The following is an 18772-nucleotide window of genomic DNA, read 5'->3' as shown; positions in this document are numbered from 1 at the left end:
CTTATCAAGGGGGTACCCTCGGAGAAATCGAAGGGGAATGAGGAAAGCAGGGAGCAGCACAGGAAGGACCTGGGCAGAGATGTCTTTTCAGCTGAATTGGTCTCCTCCCAGCCCTGCAGGGAGCTCTGGCATGTACCCCACCCCACGGAGCTCGTCCCACCCAGAGGTTAGGGGCCTGGGCTCTCCTACCACATAGGCCACCCCAGTTGGGAAGTGTGGAGGGAGGGTGGTGTTACCCCTTGGGTATCCGTCAGCGATCATCTGGCGAAGGGGGCAGATGAGTGCCATGAACAGCCCACACCTGCAGCCGCTGAACCTGGGTAGGCAGAAATAACACCCGCCAGGGCACGTCTCCCTGCTTGCCTTTCTCCGGCAGATTTATTAACTTCCTCACAACCAGCAAGCTCCTAGCAGTCAGAGTCCTTATCTCTTTCACTTTGGTGTCCTTGAGGGAGGACGTAGGAAACACCTCAGTGGCAATCTGAGGAACGGATGAATGAGTCAATGAGTACATTCATGTTTACGATTGAGTGTGAAAACCCTCGGGCCCCTATTCACTTCCTAAGGGACACCAAACATACATATGTTTCTTATATTTATGTGGTTTTCAGAAATAAACTTTCTGTATGATGGGGAGTGGGCGGGGGGTTGGGGGGGGTAGACGGGGGGTGTGGGGAGTAAGCTAATACTTCACAACTGAAAATGCAAGGGGTGAAACCCACTGCCAAATCTTCTTTGGGCTACATTCTCTCCACAGACGATTTAAGATGTAAGTTTTTCCTCCTGATGTTAATTATGGTAAATATTTTAGCTTGCTCTTGCCCCTCATTATCTCATTTATGAGTCACTGTGTGGAAACAAGCCCGGATGGCTGAGAAATAGGCGCTGGGAAGGGTTCCTGCAAGTTCCAAAAGGGAGCCCTGCGCTGCCTTGCTGATAATTCAGTGACCAGCAGGGGGCAGTGCAGAACCACGCACTGATTTTCCTCTCGCCATTTTGGCTAGAAGAGTTGGTTCTGAGTGCCTGGACTTTTTATATTTGCTGTTGCCTCACCTGCTCATTCAGGAAATGACAGGTTGGGTCATGACTTGTTTTAAGTATTTCTCTATTCGAGATGCAGACGTATGAGGAGGGAGGGCCACCCACTGGGTCATTTGCAGAGCCCAGGACACCTATCTTCTGCGCTCTGTGCTTCCATGTTGCCTGCTCTGTGGGACAGTCTTGGATTCTGTTGTTGCTGGGAGGACTCAGTCCAGCCTGGATCTCACTCTTCTAGCCTTTCCAATGGTTCTGTGAGCCTCTAATGCCCCCTGTTAAAACTCCCCATACTTGGAATGCCCACAATAGCTTCTCTTTTCCTGACTCCCTAATGATGGCCAGTGACATTAAAAGCTGACCATTCTGTACAAGAACTCTTCAAGACTCCTCCCCAGTCTGCCCATCTGTCCTCATCTCCATGAATAGAACCCCCACCCCAGCCATTGCTCCAGCAGAGAACCTAATCATTGTCTTTCCCTTATCATACCCAACCCAAAAGCAACTCCCGTCGATTTAAGCTCCAAATGCCCCCGATTCAGTCATTTCTCACCATGTCTAGTGCTACAGCTCCACTCCAAGCTACAAGATCATCCTTTGCATCTGGACAATGGCAGCAAAACTCCAGATCAGCCTACATCCTGTTCTCTACAAGGCATCCAGAGTGGTTTGAACATATAAACTGCACAACCTAACTCTCCAGCTTAAAACTCTCTCAAGATACTCCATTGCACTTGAGAAATATTCCAGATTTTTTTTTTTTTTTATCATGGCCTACAAGATGCTACTTGACCTGGTCACTGCCTGCTTCTCAAACAGCCTGACCCTCCCCCTCGCTTGCTGCCCTCATTGCTTTATCTTTTATATCTCTCCTTATTTCCATCACCTGGAGATCTCCTTTTCTTTTTTCTTTTTTTTTTTAAATTTCTTTTCAGGGTAACAGAATTCATTGTTTATGTACCACACCCAGTGCTCCATGTAATACATGCCCTCCATAATACCCACCACCTGGCTCCCCCAACCTCCCACCCCCCACCCGGTCCCTTCAAAACCCTCAGATTGTTTTTCAGAATCCATAGTCTCTTATGGTTCATCTGAGATCTCCTTTTCTTATATTGGTTCTGCTAGATTTCTAAACATATACATAAGTGTGTGTGTGCGCACGCGTGTATAATACAATTCTTTCAGAATTTCTATGTATTTGAAATTGAAGTTTGCTTAACAGTCTTTTTGACCAGACATTCTAGCCACACTGGTCTTTTTTCTGTTTCTAGAAACACCGCTTTGTCTGCACCTACATCAGGATTTTTTGCACCTTTCAGAATATTACTCTTTTGATCTTTGAATGACCATATCCTTGTCATTTAGGTCTCAACTCAATTGTCACCTTCTTGAGAGGCCTATCTGGAGCATCCTATTAAAATCTTCTCTATCCCATTACCTTCTGTTGTTTTCTATATAGTACTACCTGAAATTATTTTATTATTTGTTCGCCTATATACTTTCTGCTTTCCTGATTAGAATGTATTCCCTGCAAGAAAAAAACAAATCTTCTTCTTCACTCATGGTTTTATCCCAGGCATCTAAAGCACATAGAACTTAACAGACTTGCCATTAATATTTCTGGCACGAGTGCTCAAAGTCAGTGCGACTTAGTACAAAATTCTATGAGAAAACATCAGGGAGGCATTTCACCAGATTTGGGATCATGGGAAGCTTTTCAGAAGGAAGTGAAGCAGTCTTTGCTAATCCTATTATCTCTGCTTCTAATGGCTTTCCACCCCACCCCTCTCTTCATAGCGTTTGCTCATCAATACTTGGGCTCCAGAGCAATTCTTTTGGAAAAGTTTACTTACCAAACCCCTCCCCCAGCTATTATCAGGTGCCTGTAACAGTACAGATACTATATGTTACAAGACACTGAAAACCTGACACCATCTCACATATTGGGGAGACGGTGAGAATTTGGGGGATCTAGCTAAAGGCAAGTTAAGTTAGAGATACATTCAGTTTGGCTTACAATTAAGTAGCATATTGTTGCTTCATTATATAGATTATTACTAAGTCATCTAGGAATGCTCCTATATTTCATTCAGCATTACATTGCAAAAACAGAGGACTAGAGATCACATCATAACATGAAAGTGTCTGGCATTGTGATTAATTGTGGAGAAAAAAGGTTTGACATATATGGAGCCAGGCACTAGTCTATGAAAATAATCTTTCAATTTATCAGGTATGTGAAATTTTAAATGGGAGATTCTGTTCTCATTGGTACTGAGTCCAAATTATCAATACTAAAACACAAATTTTGATGAACCATGTGACTGAATTATATTTCAATTATCTTTATAGAGAATGATAGAAAAATTATTATTCAATAAAGACAGAATCAAAGAGTGAATTGCAAAAAAAAAAGACAGAAGGGCCATAGAGTAATTAATACACATTATAAATTTTTTTTTTTTGGATTTTGAAACATTTGTGATAGTTGTCAACTTTTCTCATTCTCAAAAGAAAAAGTCATTTTTATACCAGTTTTAATTTAAATCTTTGCTTTTTTTTCTCTTTTATTTTTTTAATTAACATTTAATGTATTATTTGCCCCAGGGGTACAGGCCTGTGAATCATCAAAAATCTTTGCATTTTTTATTAAAGAGGATCCCCTCCCCCAAATTTTGTGTGTTTCACACCCTAAAAATCCTAGATCTGCTTTTGTTCAAGTTGGATAAATTGGCCACACAAAGATTTGGCTCTCAAGTAGGTATAGTATCTTGGAACTGTCTGTGGTGCTGGACCTGAGGTTCACTCAGCTTTCCCCAAGGTACTTATTGCACAAACCCCTCCCCTAACCCACACAGGCCTATGCCAATAGATTGTGCCTGGAAATGAAGAATCAACTGAGGTCATGGTTAATGAATATGAACGAGTGCTTTTGCCCATGGAGAGAGTGTCTAAAAATAAGAGGGTTGAGGAGGAAACCACAGATGACTCAAGTGTCAAGGAAACCCAAAGGACCAAAGGACAGGGACACCAAGAGGGTATCAGGTCAAGGAAAACATTGAGCACCAAGCCATGCCTGAATCTAGATCAAGTGCAGAGAGGAAGGACCCAGAGTGAAGGAAAAGTAAAGAGAATAAAATAAATCAGGGGTTGGACTATCTGGAAGGAGAACAAGAGAGAATGACAGAAAGGGGTGGCCTGAGAGAAAGCCTGGAAGGCCAGAACAAAGACCTTCTCCAATGAGTTGGTGGGACTTCACTCCCAAATCCCCATGTGAAGGTCTGTAGGAGTTGGAATAGATGTAAGCGATGGTTTTGTACAAGTCTTCTGGCATCCATGAGTATGTGTAACTGACTATCAGAATATTTTTTCAGTTTCCCTTTGCTTCTGCTTTGGAAAGGAGACTCAGTGTCTTTGGATTCTGGGGCTATTTGGAGAATGAAAGAAGGTCAATGTCTAGCCTTCCTCAATGGATTTCATCCAGCTTCACCTGCTGAGACTGGGCCCCCTAAGCGTTTGGATGCTGCTGTGGGAATTGTGATCTGGAAGGCAGTGGAATCCTAGAAGCCAGCCAATTTCCATGGGAAACATGAGAAATGCTCAACGAAGAACCAGACCAGAGCTGGCTGGGCCAGCACTGATGCACATTTATTACAGTGGTCTGGGAAGAAAAGACGATGGCCTGGGAAGAAAAGTCAATTAAACCTTATGGTGCTGATGTCTGCGCTGGTCCTCCGCCTCTAAGGAAGTTAATCATTGTCCAGGTCCAAGGTTCACAAAAAGGGACAGCGATGTCTAGCCAGTATCCTCAGTAGAATATCCAGAACAGTGGTTCCTAAAGTATTGTCTCCAGACCAAAAACAGCCATAGCTGCAGCACCTGGGAACTTTTTAGAAAGGCAAATTATCAGGCAGGCCTTACCTCAGACCTACTGGACCAGAAATTTTGGTCCAGCAATCTGTGTTTTAACCACACCTCTGGTGATTCTCACGCATCCTAATGCTTGCAAACCACAGGGAACCCGAGAGGGATTGCTCATGCTACCATTAGCAAAGAGCATCATCAGGAGTAACCAGGGTTGAAGGCATTCTTTTAGGAGGCTTGGGAGAAAAGGGGACTGGAACCGTTGAGAGATGTGGTGGAAGGGATAAGAGAGGATTTAGTAAGTGTTCATAGACTGAGTAGTTTGATAATCTTCATAGCTGCAGGTGCCAAGAAATTCAAGTCTAATACAGAATTCAAGGCTTTCAGCTTACTTTTGGCTCCTTATCTTTGCTTCTTGAATGTGACCTCCCTCTAAGAATGAAGCCTATGGAACCTCAATGTATCATGGTCAAACCGGTGAGGATATTTTTCTAGACACTAGAGACGTCTTCTGCCTGAGCGGTCAGCCATCTGACACGCCAAGAGATCGATTTCCCCCTGTTGAGGGTGGGTTCCATTTTGGAAGCAGCTTAAGGTACCTGCTAAGTGGGTCGAGTGATATAGCTGGTAATAACCTTTAGGCGTTAGGTGGACCTGGAGAGGAGAGAGCAGGGGCAATCTCAGGAAACAGAAACACCTGGGGAACAGCCCCACTAGACACCTGGTGCCTTTGGCAAGTTGCCTATCAAGTTTGTAGGGCTCCCATGTTATCTGGTTGGGATGTATCTTTTCATTGTCTTGACTTTGTCCTCGTAGCCCACTGATCACTGGCGGGAGCTGGCTCCACAACAGGCCTGCTGGGACGGGCATTTGTTATTTTAAGGCTTTCTAATACTATTGTTAAGTTCCAAACATCTCCAGATTTAGCAGCCTGAGTTCCCCAACGTAGAATCTGGAAACGTGAAATTTACAGCCTCCCTGGCAACCAGAACACAGCTAACCTAATGGACTTGTGTGGGCTGCTGGCCGCAGCAGACAACAGCTTCGTCACCAGCTCTGCAGCATGCTCGGGCTTGAGCCACCTTTGCTGGTTTCTGCAGCCCTGAGAGAATTCTAGGAGATGCCCTGTATGTTTTCCCTAAACCCCATCTTTGCTCTGTCAGCCAAAATTACCTTCTGTTGCTAGCAACTGTAAATTCTGACGAATACAAGAATGGGCACTGGAGGATATGACCATCAGTAGAAACTCAAGGAAATGGAGGTTACCTGGAATTGGTTAACTGGTCTGGCGTGGGCTGATGGCTCAGAATACCCAGATGATGGGGTGGGACTCTGGCAGCCAAGATGCATCTGTACTTACCTAGGATGAAGTTTTCACTGTAGACCAGCTCCGAGATATCCGGTAACCACGCACATAAACATCAGGCCATAAGGCATCGAAAACCTGGGATGAGCTACTTCCATTTCTAGGAACTCAAAACATCCAACAGGACTTGTTTCCACTAAGTTTGCATGATGCTCGGAGATCCTTTTGAGGCCACGACTTTGTTTTTCCAAGCCCGTAGTTCTAAGCTCATTCGTGCTTGTTCTCACACCTCTCCCTTGGAATCCAGAAGGCCACAGGATTGTGTGGACTGGATCACTCGGGGTGATCAGATTTCCTCCCCTTCCACCTCCTCTCCTCCCTGCCCGCCACTTCTGCCAAGTTACAGCCACCAGGAAAAATGATAAGACATTTATTGAGTCATCTACAGCACGGTGACATCCTTAAAATCCCGGACAAGATCGTGAGCACAGCGTTAACGGCGGCAGCGGTAGCAGTGAGGTCTTCGGGCTTGTCTTTATTGTGGGAGATGAAATATGGGAGTGGGGGTCTGGTTCCATAAGTGAGCCTAGAGCCACATCTGGGATGCTGGGGACTGGCCCACTTCAGCCCTCGGCAGGGGCAAACCACACAACACAGAAATAAGACAAGACACAAATGGCCAAGCACAGACACATCCCAGGACCTCACATATTTAGGGAAAGAATAAAAGAGCCCATAGCCCACTTGAGGAATGTCCCAGAACCTTGAAGGATTCCCATGGAGGTGACAGGGAAATCACCACCCACGTGAAATTCTCCCCATCCTAAGCCCAAGAGCAAACTGAATCCATTGACAGAGATAAGCCTGGAACCCTGTGTCCCTCACAGCCCACTGGCCTCCCTCTTGCCCCCAGTGCTGGTGGTTTTACAAATGGGGCAAAGGTTAACCCAGGATGGCTCAAAGCAGTTGACAAATAGCACAGGGTCCCTTTCAGGGGTCTTCACCCCAGTACCAGCCCATACCTGTGTAGTACCCAAAGCCCTTTTACACACAAGGATGTCTCACTTCAACCTCATCTCTGGGCTGGGGAGCAGACTGCAAATCATGTCCTCCCATTTCTCAAATTAGGAAGCAGAGGCTCAGAGAGGCGGAGTCTTGGGGCACAAGACTCCAAGAAAATCCCAGGCTAGAACACGGTTCTCCCCATCCCACACTGACTCTATTGCTCTTCCTGCGATTTGAAATCCTAAACACTTCGGTAGCCAGAGCTACTTTCTTACACGTGTCTGAATGTTTTCTGTATGGATGCTCTCGTTGGGCTCACATGCAGGGCTGGGCACATGCTGGTGGGCCCCTTGCCTCATTCAGGCTTGTGAAGCATCTTGGATCCCAGCACAGTACAGGCACTGTGCTAAGCCTGCCAGTAAGGGATTTCTCATCAGCCCAATGGGGAGGTTTGACCTGCAGATCTCTGTTTTTCTTCCCAGCTCTAGTGCTTTGTGAGTCTTCCTAAAGAAATGCAGGGAAGGGGTCAAGGCCAAACAGCAGGTCACTGGCAAAGCTGAGAGAAATCCAGGTTCCCCACTCCCTGCTCAGAGACCTCCTCCCAGGCTTCCATGGTCACTGAGCTCAAGGAGGAATTTATGATGGCAAAGCACTCACTGCTTTCACTTTGGAGTGGTCTTGAGGGGATCAAGGGTACTCACAAAATCACAAAGGAAGCTTCTGCTAGCTTTCCTTTCAGGAAGGGCAATGGTCAGAGGGAGGAGGTGAGTCAGAACACTTCGTGGGTGATGATGTGTATTTCAGGCCTTGGGCCCGGCTCCAGCTCGCTGTTCCCCGAAGAAGCTGGTTTGGGAAGGAGTGAGGGTAAGAAGAGGAATCACTGCAGACCACTGGCTAGGTCAAGGAGAGTCACAGGGCCACCCAATGAGACAGAAAACGTGGCCTAGCCTCACGTATGGTAGGGAGTTAAGAAGCCCCCAGTGCGGGGACCACCAAGAAGCTACTGAACCCCCTCCCACTCCCAAATCGCACACTCTGTCCTCTCACAGGTTCCTTGGCAGCCTCAGCATCCCTAACTTGGATTCCCACTTCCCCCGGGGTTGGAGACTCTCTTCTAACATGGCCTGTCCCATGGCGGAGCATTCATTAAAAAATCTGAAAAATCTCTTCATTCCAAGAACTCAGCCTCCCCTGGGTGACTGTTGACCTTTAGGATTACATAAAATTAGAAAAAAACCCTCCTGGTAATGATCTTCTAGAGTCATGAAGATGGAGAACTCTGTTCCTCTCCAGAATGACCATTCCTGAAGACCTCAAATCCCTCCCAGCTCACAACTCTTTCTTACCCCTTCCCGGGGAGGCCAATGTAACTCTGCCTGAAGCCCATTCCCAGTAAGTAGATGGCTGGTGTTTAGACAGAGAATTCCAGAGATGCAATGGGCTCTACAGATCACCTAGTCCTACTGCCCATTTTACAGATTTGAAAACAAAGACTCAGAGAGGGAAAGGTTTTGTCCAGACCTTATGCTATCCATCCCCCTCCCCCACCCACTGCCTATGACCCTGCAGGCCAGCTGCTTAACCTTCTGGAACATTCGAAATACATGGGGTACATCTGTTCACAAGATGGACAATATTTCATCCAGATAGAAAAATAAACCAACAAACCAACAGGAACCCGGAACCTCTACAAGGATGCACCCCAGGGCTCAGGTGGCAACACAGCCTATAGGATTCTAAGCTGATGATGTCTTTGCTGTTTTATGAGGATATCTGTATAAAATCAAAGTCTCTTTTTCCACAGTGAAGCAGAGCTGCTGGTGGGGACTGGGACGAAGGAATGAGGTCCACTCAGGGCACCACTCCTAGGATCTGGAGGTAGCCACTGTCCAAGCAGCCTTGGCACCCTGCCCAGGCTAGGGACATGGCTGGACCTACACATCATGCCCGAGGCCCCTGTCCAACTGTCCCTGGCATGATCCCTCCCTCCAGCCCACCAGCTCCCACTATGGTGTCCCAGTGGAAGAGACAGAAGTTTCTTTTCTAAGAAAGGGAAAATAAATGGCGTTCTCCCCTCCCAGCACATATACACGAACACATACACTTCAAAGCCTTAGATGATACATATTAACAATGATGCATGCCCTTTTATCTGCTTAGCTTTGAAAGCAACAATTGCTGAAGTGCAGAGATTGGAGAAGCTTTGGAAGCCACTTCATCTCACATATGTAACAACTGAGACCCCGAACAGGAGCTCTGTGTCCATAGTCTGAGCAGAAGAGGCCCAGTGGGGGGCAGATTCTAGGTTTGCCAAAGACCCAGGGGTCTACAGTGCTTCACTGGCCAAGGACACAGGGCTCATCTCTAAACCATGCAACTAAGTCCTTCTCCAGTCATCTAGAGGATCTCTCCAAACACGGACCCCAAGGTCCCCCAGGCCCTGTGCTCCTCATAAAAACAAGCTAAGCAACATTCCCTCTCCACCCAAGTTCCCCAAGCATTCCAGAACACGATCACGGAACAAGTCTGCAAACACACTTGGACAGGAACAACACCAAAAGTTGACATGGAATGAAATGGGCCCCCCACATGGGCCACGGCACTCTAGCACTTTCTCCCACCTTCCCTCACGATCTGGTTCTACACCATTTTGAATTCTTAGACTGTGGCCAAGCAACTTGCAACTGGAGAACCACAACGGGAGCTGGGGAGCTGCCATGCCTTCAATCTGTGGCTTCTTCTAATAGGCATGGTGGGTGTGGTTCTCCTCCCAATATCCTAGGCCACGCTAGCATCTGTGGTGATTCAATGTCAAGAATACACAGAGGGAAGTCTTTGCAAAGGTCTCAGAGACAGTTCAGTAGCTGAGCTCAAGCCCAAGGAACTGTTGGCCGGGGCTTTTCATTGTCCATGAGGGTGGGGGGCAGGGGAGTTATGAGGGCCCTGACTCAGGCGCAAGGAGGTAAGGTGATTCGGGATTCATTGACATCACAGGAAGGCGGCTGGTTCATCCTATTCATGGCTTTGACTTGAGGAGAAATAAGGAGGGGGAGGGTTTAGGGGCTCCTTGTGGTAGGTAGGGATGGGAAGCAGTCTCTCTGAGGCATGAGTCTCTCACCTCCCGCAGCTGATGCCTAGGGATGGGAAGCATAGAAGGGAGGCTACCCGAGGAACCCCCACCCACCTCGAGTGGGGATCGAAGTAATGGAGCCAGTGAAGGTCTTCTTCCACAGGCCCCCAAACTCCTTCCATCTCCTTTCCGATCACATCCACATTGCTGGATCTTGGCAATTTTTCTTCTACCAAATGAAGAGCACCAGAACATGCCGGGACCCTGAGCCCCACACCCAAAATGAAGTCTCTGATTGGAAGAGCCCTGGAGCTGTCCACTGCCCTGACACCCAGAAGCTGGGTACCTGGACACCAAGGTGCTGGGGGCGGAGGATGGGGGAGTCCCTGCTCAGGTCTCACCTCCACTAAAGGATGCTCAGAGCACCCAAGCTGGATCTCTGGCAGGCCTCAGGGACTGGGCCCGGCCTGAGAAGAGTGTCAGGTGGTGAGCAGACTCAAGGAGTCCACACTGAAAGTTAGACACTGTGGGGGCTCTCGGGCAGGCCCCTCCCTAATCCCCCCCTCCAAAGCAAGGTCTATAGGTCGTCAGCCTCAGCTCACAAGGCCTCATTCACAAGGGCAAGGAGATCACTAAGGCTGGTGGAAACAGGATAGGGTGAAGCTGGGGACTTGCCGGAGGTGGTCAGGGGGTGGGGATAAGACAACTTTTCAAAATTGGTAGAGTATTTACAGGTTGGGATCAGGGCCCAGGGGCCCAGGGGGGTGGGGGGACAGTGCCAGATGGGGAGGGGCAATACCCGGGTTCGCCCTGCATCCTTCTCCCACCTCGGGGAGCCCGGCCTCCAGCCCAGGGCCTGCCTGAAGTGAGAAAAGAAGCTGAACATGCGTGGGCCGGCGCCCGCCTGCAGCCCCAGCCTGTGTGTGGAGAGAAGGAGGGGAGGACAGGCTCAGGTGGCCAGGTTGTCAGCTGGGAGTCCGGACATGCGGATCTGGGAGCTGCTCTTGCTCAGGATGGAGAGTTGGGTGCCCCCGTTCACCCCGCTGCTGGCCAGGGACGGGTGCCGGTGCTTGAAGTCCACGGCAAAGTAGCGGTTCACCTTCCAGCTCCTCCACTTACGCTTGATCTCCGCCTGCACCTGCAGGGAGCAACTGGGATGGTCACTTCCAGACAGCCTCTTCTACCTGACTGCTCTGCCGAGCTCCTCCCCGGCACCCACTGCCACCTCCCTACAATACCCACAGATTCAGACGAAGGCTTGCAGCCCTCTAGGCCAGCAGTGGGGAAAGGAATGCCTCTGAGGAGCTGACTTTTGCTCCCTTCCCAAGGCACTGCCTGAGCAAGGAGCTCTAATGGCTTCTTGTTCTCAGCGGGCTTCTAGTCCTGGGCCTTGGTATTCCCCAGGCCATTGCAGGCTCACAGGATCTTTCGGGGAATCTTAAAAAGCAGTCGCTTGGGGCAGACAGACCAGGGAAGGAGCCCCTCTCTCTCAGACCATTAACAGTGGGCTGCGCATCAGAATTACCTAGAGAGCTTTACAAATCCAGAGGCCACGACCACAGCCCAAAGTAATGACATCAGAATCTCTGGGGTGAGGCATCCATATGTTGTCAAGTTCCCCAGGGATTCCAATATGCAGTCAGGCTCGAAAACGGCTAACTAAGGTGCTGTCTGAGTGAACACACCCCCCATGTTGCCGTTAGCCTGGTATGCACAGGGCATGGCCAGCTTCAGCCTCTCTACACCCTCCCCAGTTCAGCATCTCTGTGTGGAGCCCAGACTGCACGCCTGCAAGTGAGTGGTCCCAGCACCCAGCCCTCCAGCTCCAACTCCCACCTTCCCCACTGGTCTCCTGGCCAGCTCCCTGTGCTCCCAGCCCCTGCCTCCCCTAGCGGCTCGCTGCTTGGCGCTGGCGCCTCTCCTTATCTGACCTTGCCGGAGGCTGTCTTGGCAATCTCCGAACCCAATCTTTGTGTTTCTCAGACGCAAAAAGGGGAAGAGCCTGCTGTGCTGAGCCAAGACCCAAGCACAGGTACAATGACTCCTGGTCACTCCGCACACCCATCCCACCCACTCAGCCCCCGCTCCTGTCCCAGCACCTGTGTTCTGGGCTCTGTTAAAGCATCACCTTCACAAACAGGAGCAGGAGGCCCTGAGACCATAGCTCTGGAAATGACACGCTATGAGAAGGTGCCAGGCCTCTCCCAGGGTTTCTCGCAAGTTCCAGAGTCCACCCCACTCTACAGGGGATGGGTTTGGGCAGACAGGCAGGCCTGGTGGAGGCAGTGCTGAACTTTGGGTAGCTCCCCACTTGGCACTCCTGCCTGGCACAGCCTCATAAACTATAGGTACCATTTTTTGTGCCTTTCTCTTTCCATCTCTCTTTACTAAGGTGTGTGTTATAAGCAGGGTTGTGCTCAGCAGGGGATGCCTTTACAAGTCCACATGATGCTTTGCACAGCAGGCGAAGTGAGAGAGATTCTGGCCCAGGACAGAGGCTTCCTGGAGACTCTAGCACCACTGCCTTCCCCCTCCTCCAGGTGCTGGGAGCCTGGCGTGGCCCTGGTCAGGAGCATCAGCTCTGGTGGGCAGCAGGCTATGCCCCTGTCTGCTCCCCAGCAATTTCCACCTCCATTGCTAAGAAGCCAGAGGGCCAGAATCTTACCTCGCCATTCAGAAAACAGTAGAGAACAGCCACCACAAAGCCCTATGGAGAGAAAGCAAAAATAACCTGAGAACACTAGCAAGGGACCTTGGGCACAGTGAGGTAGGAGGCAGCAGAAATGTGGAATGACCCCAGGAATCAGAAACACACCTGGATGGGGGGCCCTTGCCCAGGAATCTGCAGTAAGATGGGAAACGTTCTGCTGCACCATGATGGCCATGCTCAGGAGGCCAAGTGGCTACAACCTGGCTTTGGATCTCACATTCCCTAGGTCAGATCCTTCCCATTCCCAACCGCCAGCTCCATCCCATGTGCTGCCAAGAAGCCTTTCATGGATGTCCCCAGGATGTTCTCAGGCTCCCTAACCAGCCTGCAGGACCCTGAGGGTAGCACCCCTCCAGGATAGAATGGACCCATGTCTTTATCCCCACCCCCTCCCCATCCCACACTTCCTTGGTCAGACACTCTTAACAGCACACAAAACACCATGACTAATTGCCTGACACAGAGGAGGCAATATTGCCGGCTCCCCTGCATATGGCCTTTACATGTACTCTTTGCCTTTAGAATTCCTGTGCTAAGACGGGTACCCTGGGCTCTGACTCCGAGGCTGGGGCTACAGCCACACAGCTCCCAGCCATGCCAAGCTAAGAACCATTAACAGGGAAAATACCTTGAATCAAAACTGGGGGAGGGAGAGTAAGAGTAAGCTTACTCTTACTCTTGCTTACAGAGTAAGCTCCTGACCCTCAAGAAGCTGGAGCAAACAGCTGGGTTAGGGCGAGGTGCTTTACCAGGGGACACTCAAGTTTGCCCCTGGAGCCCCTTCACGGACCCACTTGTGCAGTCGTCCATTAATTTACTCACTAGGTACCCTCACACCCACTTGCTCACTCCTTCACTCACACGCTGACAACCCCATCCACTTATGCCTTCAGGGAGGGAGTCATGGTCCCTCTCTATTCGCTGGATCATCTGTATCTCTCTTTGCTCATCCACCTCTTTAGTTCTCTTTGGCCAGGTCCTGTGCTGGGGACACCAGAGTAGGTAAGACTGAGCTCCAGGGCTCCTAAGAGGCGTGGTCTACAGGCTGGAGTCAGGGTGTCAACACAGAGGTCTCCGGAGAGCACCCTACTCCCCGCCCCCCAGGATGAAGGGGAGGGGGTACCCAAGGAAGGCCTTGCTCAGAACCCCCAGAGGCAGCCGTGGGAAGATACCAGCACCTGTTCTCACAGGAGCCCATGGTATAGACAGCAGATCGGGCTCTCCCAGCTCTCTTCCTTCTACTGCTATTCCAGACATGGAAACACAAGGCTGGGTCTAGGTTACAGAACTTAGAACCACCAGCAGATTAGAGACCGGGGCCCTGGATCCCCACAAGAACCCACCTGCCCTACCCACCACACCTACCTGGAAGGAGCCCAGCCCCAGCTCAAACACAAGTCTCTCCCTCTTGCTGACATTCTCCGGGGAGAAGGCGAATACCGTGTAGTGGATTCCAAACAGTGGGATGAGCAGCAGGGTGGACCGGGCTAGCCGTCTGTTGGGAGAGAGTGAGAGTGCTTGCTCTTAGTGTGGCCAGGCCTTGACACTGGAGCCATGGAAGGCAGAGAGGCTAAGTCCCAGCTCCCTGCTCTCCCCCAGAGCTGGGGCTCCTGTCCACAGACTCTCTCAGGATTCTCTCCTGAGGGCTGGGGGAGAGGGTGGCCAACCCAGCAGGACTTCCAGAACCCCCTGGGACGTTTTGGGTGGACATCCCATTCCTCTAGGCCATCTCAGTGTCCTGTAGAACCACTAAATGTGAGTGTGGGGTTTACAGACACCCTTAATGGAAGGTACAAAACCCTTGGCAAAAGGGAGATGGGGACCAATGCGGGATTTGGAAGGTTTGTGACATCATGGACCCTCAAGCAAAGCAAACTGTCCCCTGCTCTGGATGGTAGCTCCACATGCTTGGAAAGAACAGCCCCTGGGGGGCCACGGAGGCAGCGGGCTTTTCTGAGCCTGGGGTTGCCACACACATGGGGAGTGATGGGGAAGTGCTGATGAGGGAGGGGGTGGGGGCACCGGGGGTGGACCACAAAAGGAGAGACCCAGGAGGGATCCAAGGAAAGACTGCCTGCCTCTGGGAATCAACAAGCACTGGCTAAGCCAGAGGAATCCACCACCTGGGGAACAGTCAAGGGAGAGGAGGCTGCCTGCTTGGAATATGAGGGGAGAGAGAGATGGAGCCAAAGGGCCCTCCTTGCATCCTGAGGCTGCTCTTCTGGGATTCCTCTGCTTGCCGCTGGTTACTAGGCCCAGCAAGGTGGGGCTCTGCTCTGAGGGGTAGGGGCACAGAAGCCACAATATGACGTCCAAAGGGTCCACACTGCATGTGCTTGTGGGTCCTATTCTGTCGGAAGGGATGTTCCCAGAGGGTCTCCAAGTGGGACCCCAGCTTTGCCCACCACAGGGTACTGGCTCCCTCTGGATCTCCTGGAAGACCCAGCCCTGCCCTTGTAGGTGCGGTCTGCCCCCTGAGCCATCAGAGTGGGGGCAGTAAGTGGGAGGTATGGCTCCCCTCCTTCTCAGTTCCTGTCCACGGGGGAGGACATTGAAGGGTGAGGAGGGTAGCCCTTTGATTTGGGGGCATTGCATGAGCCCTGCCCTCTTCCTCATCCTAGTCTTTCTGGGAGAAAATGTTCTGTTGAATGTGGGGGCTCCAGATTTCAGGAGGTGAATCCATGGGGTCTGCATGAGGCCCTTGGCTTCCCAACTGAGAGAGAAGGAAGGAGAGAGAGGAAAGGGAAAAAAGAGAAGTAGAGAAGGAGACACAGAGGAAGGGGGAGGGGTACCCTGGGAAAACCTTCAGGTGGACAAAGGCTGAGCCACGGAGGCAAGAAGCACCATGTGTGCAGATGCCCGACCCTTCCACCCCTGGCCACAGGCAGCCAGTTCTGCAGGACCCGGGTGCCCTGGACCAGAGCTGGCGCCAAAAGGATGGGAGTATGTCCCACCCTGAGCCCAGGTGTCCTCGAGGGGGCTGTCCTCTCTCAGACTCTGGATCCTTGAAGATGCTCTTGGTGCTTCCCTTATCGGTTAGCTTCCCTGGCCAGCTCGTGCCAGGCTGTGGGCTCACACTCAGAAGGTTCCTGCCCAGGAAGGGACAAACGAACACACAGGCCATGGGAAAGCCTCAGAGTTCTGAAACCTGAATGTGACCTGGGGCTCGGGTCCTGCGCATCTCTGTGTCCCCCGTGGTAAGGGGCAATGCATGGCTGAAGGACGAAAGCCTGAAAAGAAGTGGCAGGTGGCCTGGAAATTCAGGCACGTGGGCACTTGTGGACCCCTTTATGACGCTGCCGGGGGGGGGGTACCTCACAAGCAAAGTTTAAGTGAAGGGGCTTGGGAGGAAAGTTGGCCCTCAGACACGCCTATGGTTTGTGCCCTCTTCCTCCCTCCCTCCCTCCCTGGGCCTGTTTGCAGGGATCCATCCCCACAGTTTGAACGTTCTTAGAAACCAAAAGGCCAAACCTCTTCAGCTTTTACACGGCTGTGGTTGGATGGTTCCATGTGTGAGAAGCAGGGACCTTCCAGACATGAGCTCGGGCCCTTCCCAGTCCCTGGTCAGGTGGGAAATGGCAGCAAGGGTGACACGGGTGGCCCAGCAGCACCCCTGGAATGGTTGGGGACTTCTGCCAGGGCAGATGGTCACCACTTTGGCAGACAGAGAAGTGGGGTGCAGACGAGGAGGCCATGAGGGCCCAAAGCTCTGGGACCAATATACTTCAGAGTGGACCAGAGGCCTTGGAATGGGGACACATGGTGTGAGCCTAGGGAACCCTCTGAAGAGAGTCACAGAATCACCCTATCTGATCAAGTCACAGAGACTGTGACACAAGCCTCAGCCTCTGTCCTTCTGCCCCCAAGGAGGCATTGATGGACAGAGGATCCCTAAAAAAACACAAGGAAGAATTGCCAATGGTCAGAGCCACCCAAATTACGGTGGGCTCCCCCGCGTCAAGGGATTTCCAAAGGAAGACTGATCTTCAGTTAGAAATGCCCTGGGCCTTTGTGCTGAGGACTCCCTGGGTTCAAATCCTCGCCCTGCCAGGGATGGGACCTTGAGTGAGTATTTCCCCTCTCTGCGTTCAGTTCTCTCATCTGTAAAATGAGGTTATTACAAGGACCCCACCTCAGAGGGTCACTGTGAGGATTAAGCCTCTTAGCATAGGAAGTGTGAGCAAGGTTCCTTGGGGGTGAGGGTCCAGTGTATAGGAACTCGGGCTCTAAGACTCTTAGAACTAATTTGGCGGGTGCAAAGACTGAAGCCCAGAAGAGTGGGGGATTCAAGGGAAAACCACGCACCGTGGCAGCAGCAAGGAGGCTGCTCCCACATGGACCACAGCTCCGTCCCCACAGCGTCCCCCCTCCCCCTCCCCCGACGGCTTGAGGTTGCAGAGAATTCACAAGACACACAGACACCAACATGCAACAGCGGAGAAACCACTGGGCTGGAGGTACAGCCTCGCTCTCCGCTCTCGGACAGCTAGCAGGTGCAAAGCTCCAGGCGGCAGCGGCAGCATGCGGCCCCCTCCCCTCCGGGACCCCCAGCTGCAGCCACGCCGCGCACACTTACAGAGTTATGGTGGACAGTTCTGACATCTTGCAGGAGTGCTGCTGAGCCCGCTGTGGCTTGCAGTAGCATTTCTGCACGCAGCTGCTGGGTGTGACAAGATCAGCACTTCTGTCAGCTGGGGGCATTGGGCAATGAAGGAACTGAGGGGAACCTAGAGCGACTCGAGGCTCAAGGGAGGGCAGAGGAGCCCAGGTGCAGAGCCAGGGCGGGGGCAGTGACACGGAAGAGAATGAGGAAGCCAGGGACCAAGATGTGGTCAGCTCTGGACATAGAAAGGCATGCCCAGACGTGGACAGGTGTGTGCACAGAGACATACGCACACAATGAGCACTCACACCGGGTCCGCAGCAGGTGAGGGGAGCTGGAGGGCGTGGGTGTTCTGAAGGCGGGGGCGGGCCTGAGTCTCAAGCAGGGCCCCCCACCCCGGAAGCTCTCTGCTGAGTCAGCGCCAGGCCTGGAGCACGGCCTTGCCAGAGGTCACGCAGCAAGACGGACAGCTGGAAACCCATGCCGTGGACCTCGCGTCGCCCAGCCTGGGCCGACCCAGCCCAAATCAAGCCCATTCTGGGCTTGGGTGTCCACTGGTCTTCTTCCTCTACACCTCTCCCTCTTCTGCCTGGACCTCCTCCTCTCTGAGCTCCCAGGCAGCTTGGCGTGGGCATATAGGGGCAACAGAAGTGGGATGGATGGAAGAGATGGCTAATTAACCTAACTCTGCACTATCCAACAGGACAGCCATGACCCATCTGCAGCTATTTGAATTAAAATTAAATCAAGCTAGAAATACACCTTCCTCAGTTACCTTAGCCACCTCACAAGGGCTCAACAGCCACACATAGCTAGTGCCTCCCATATTGCACAGCATAGTCCAGGGCATGTCCCTTCCTGATGAGGGTTTCACAGCACAATGCTGGGCTAGGCTTCCTGATCAAAGTTCCGCAGGCAGGGACTGCAGGGGTATCTTTTGGGCACTTGCCCATAGCCTGCAGAAACAAGTCATCTTAAAGGAAGGGAGACCCGGGGGTCAGGCTCGCTCTATATTCTGCTGGGTAGGGCAGGCACAGAATTTCCACCTTCTCAGAGAGGTCAGGTTGAATTTCCATCTGTCCCAGTTCTTTACGGCCCCACTTGCACTTAGGTGGGGACAAGCCTTAGACACTTCTTTTCCTTCTCTGATAAACATATAAGACCCAGGTCAAACAC

General features: G+C 51.4%; 1 protein-coding gene across 5 annotated transcripts in view; it reads right to left on the bottom strand.

The window, feature by feature from the left end:
* Positions 1–6621: 6621 nt before the first annotated feature.
* ADCYAP1R1 (ADCYAP receptor type I) overlaps positions 6622–18772 on the bottom strand; it is a 46843-nt gene continuing 34692 nt past the window's right edge. For 2 of the 5 annotated variants that reach the window (XM_044246321.1, XM_044246322.1), the window contains 4 exons: positions 17570–17653; positions 14359–14488; positions 12949–12990; positions 6622–11421 (listed from right to left, as the gene is read on the bottom strand). In XM_044246321.1, coding sequence (XP_044102256.1) covers positions 11233–11421; positions 12949–12990; positions 14359–14488; positions 17570–17653 — 445 coding nt within the window. In that variant the 3' untranslated portion in view covers positions 6622–11232. The remainder of the gene's footprint in view (positions 11422–12948; positions 12991–14358; positions 14489–17569; positions 17654–18772) is intronic. The other 3 variants (XM_044246323.1, XM_044246325.1, XM_044246324.1) reach the window with 2 other exon arrangements.

The sequence above is a fragment of the Neovison vison genome, chromosome 4, assembly GCF_020171115.1.
Source record: "Neovison vison isolate M4711 chromosome 4, ASM_NN_V1, whole genome shotgun sequence".
In the NCBI taxonomy this organism is placed as follows: Eukaryota; Metazoa; Chordata; class Mammalia; order Carnivora; family Mustelidae; genus Neogale; species Neogale vison.
The sequence above is the reverse complement of the archived record's forward strand: the minus strand, read 5'-3'. Positions and strand labels throughout refer to the sequence as shown.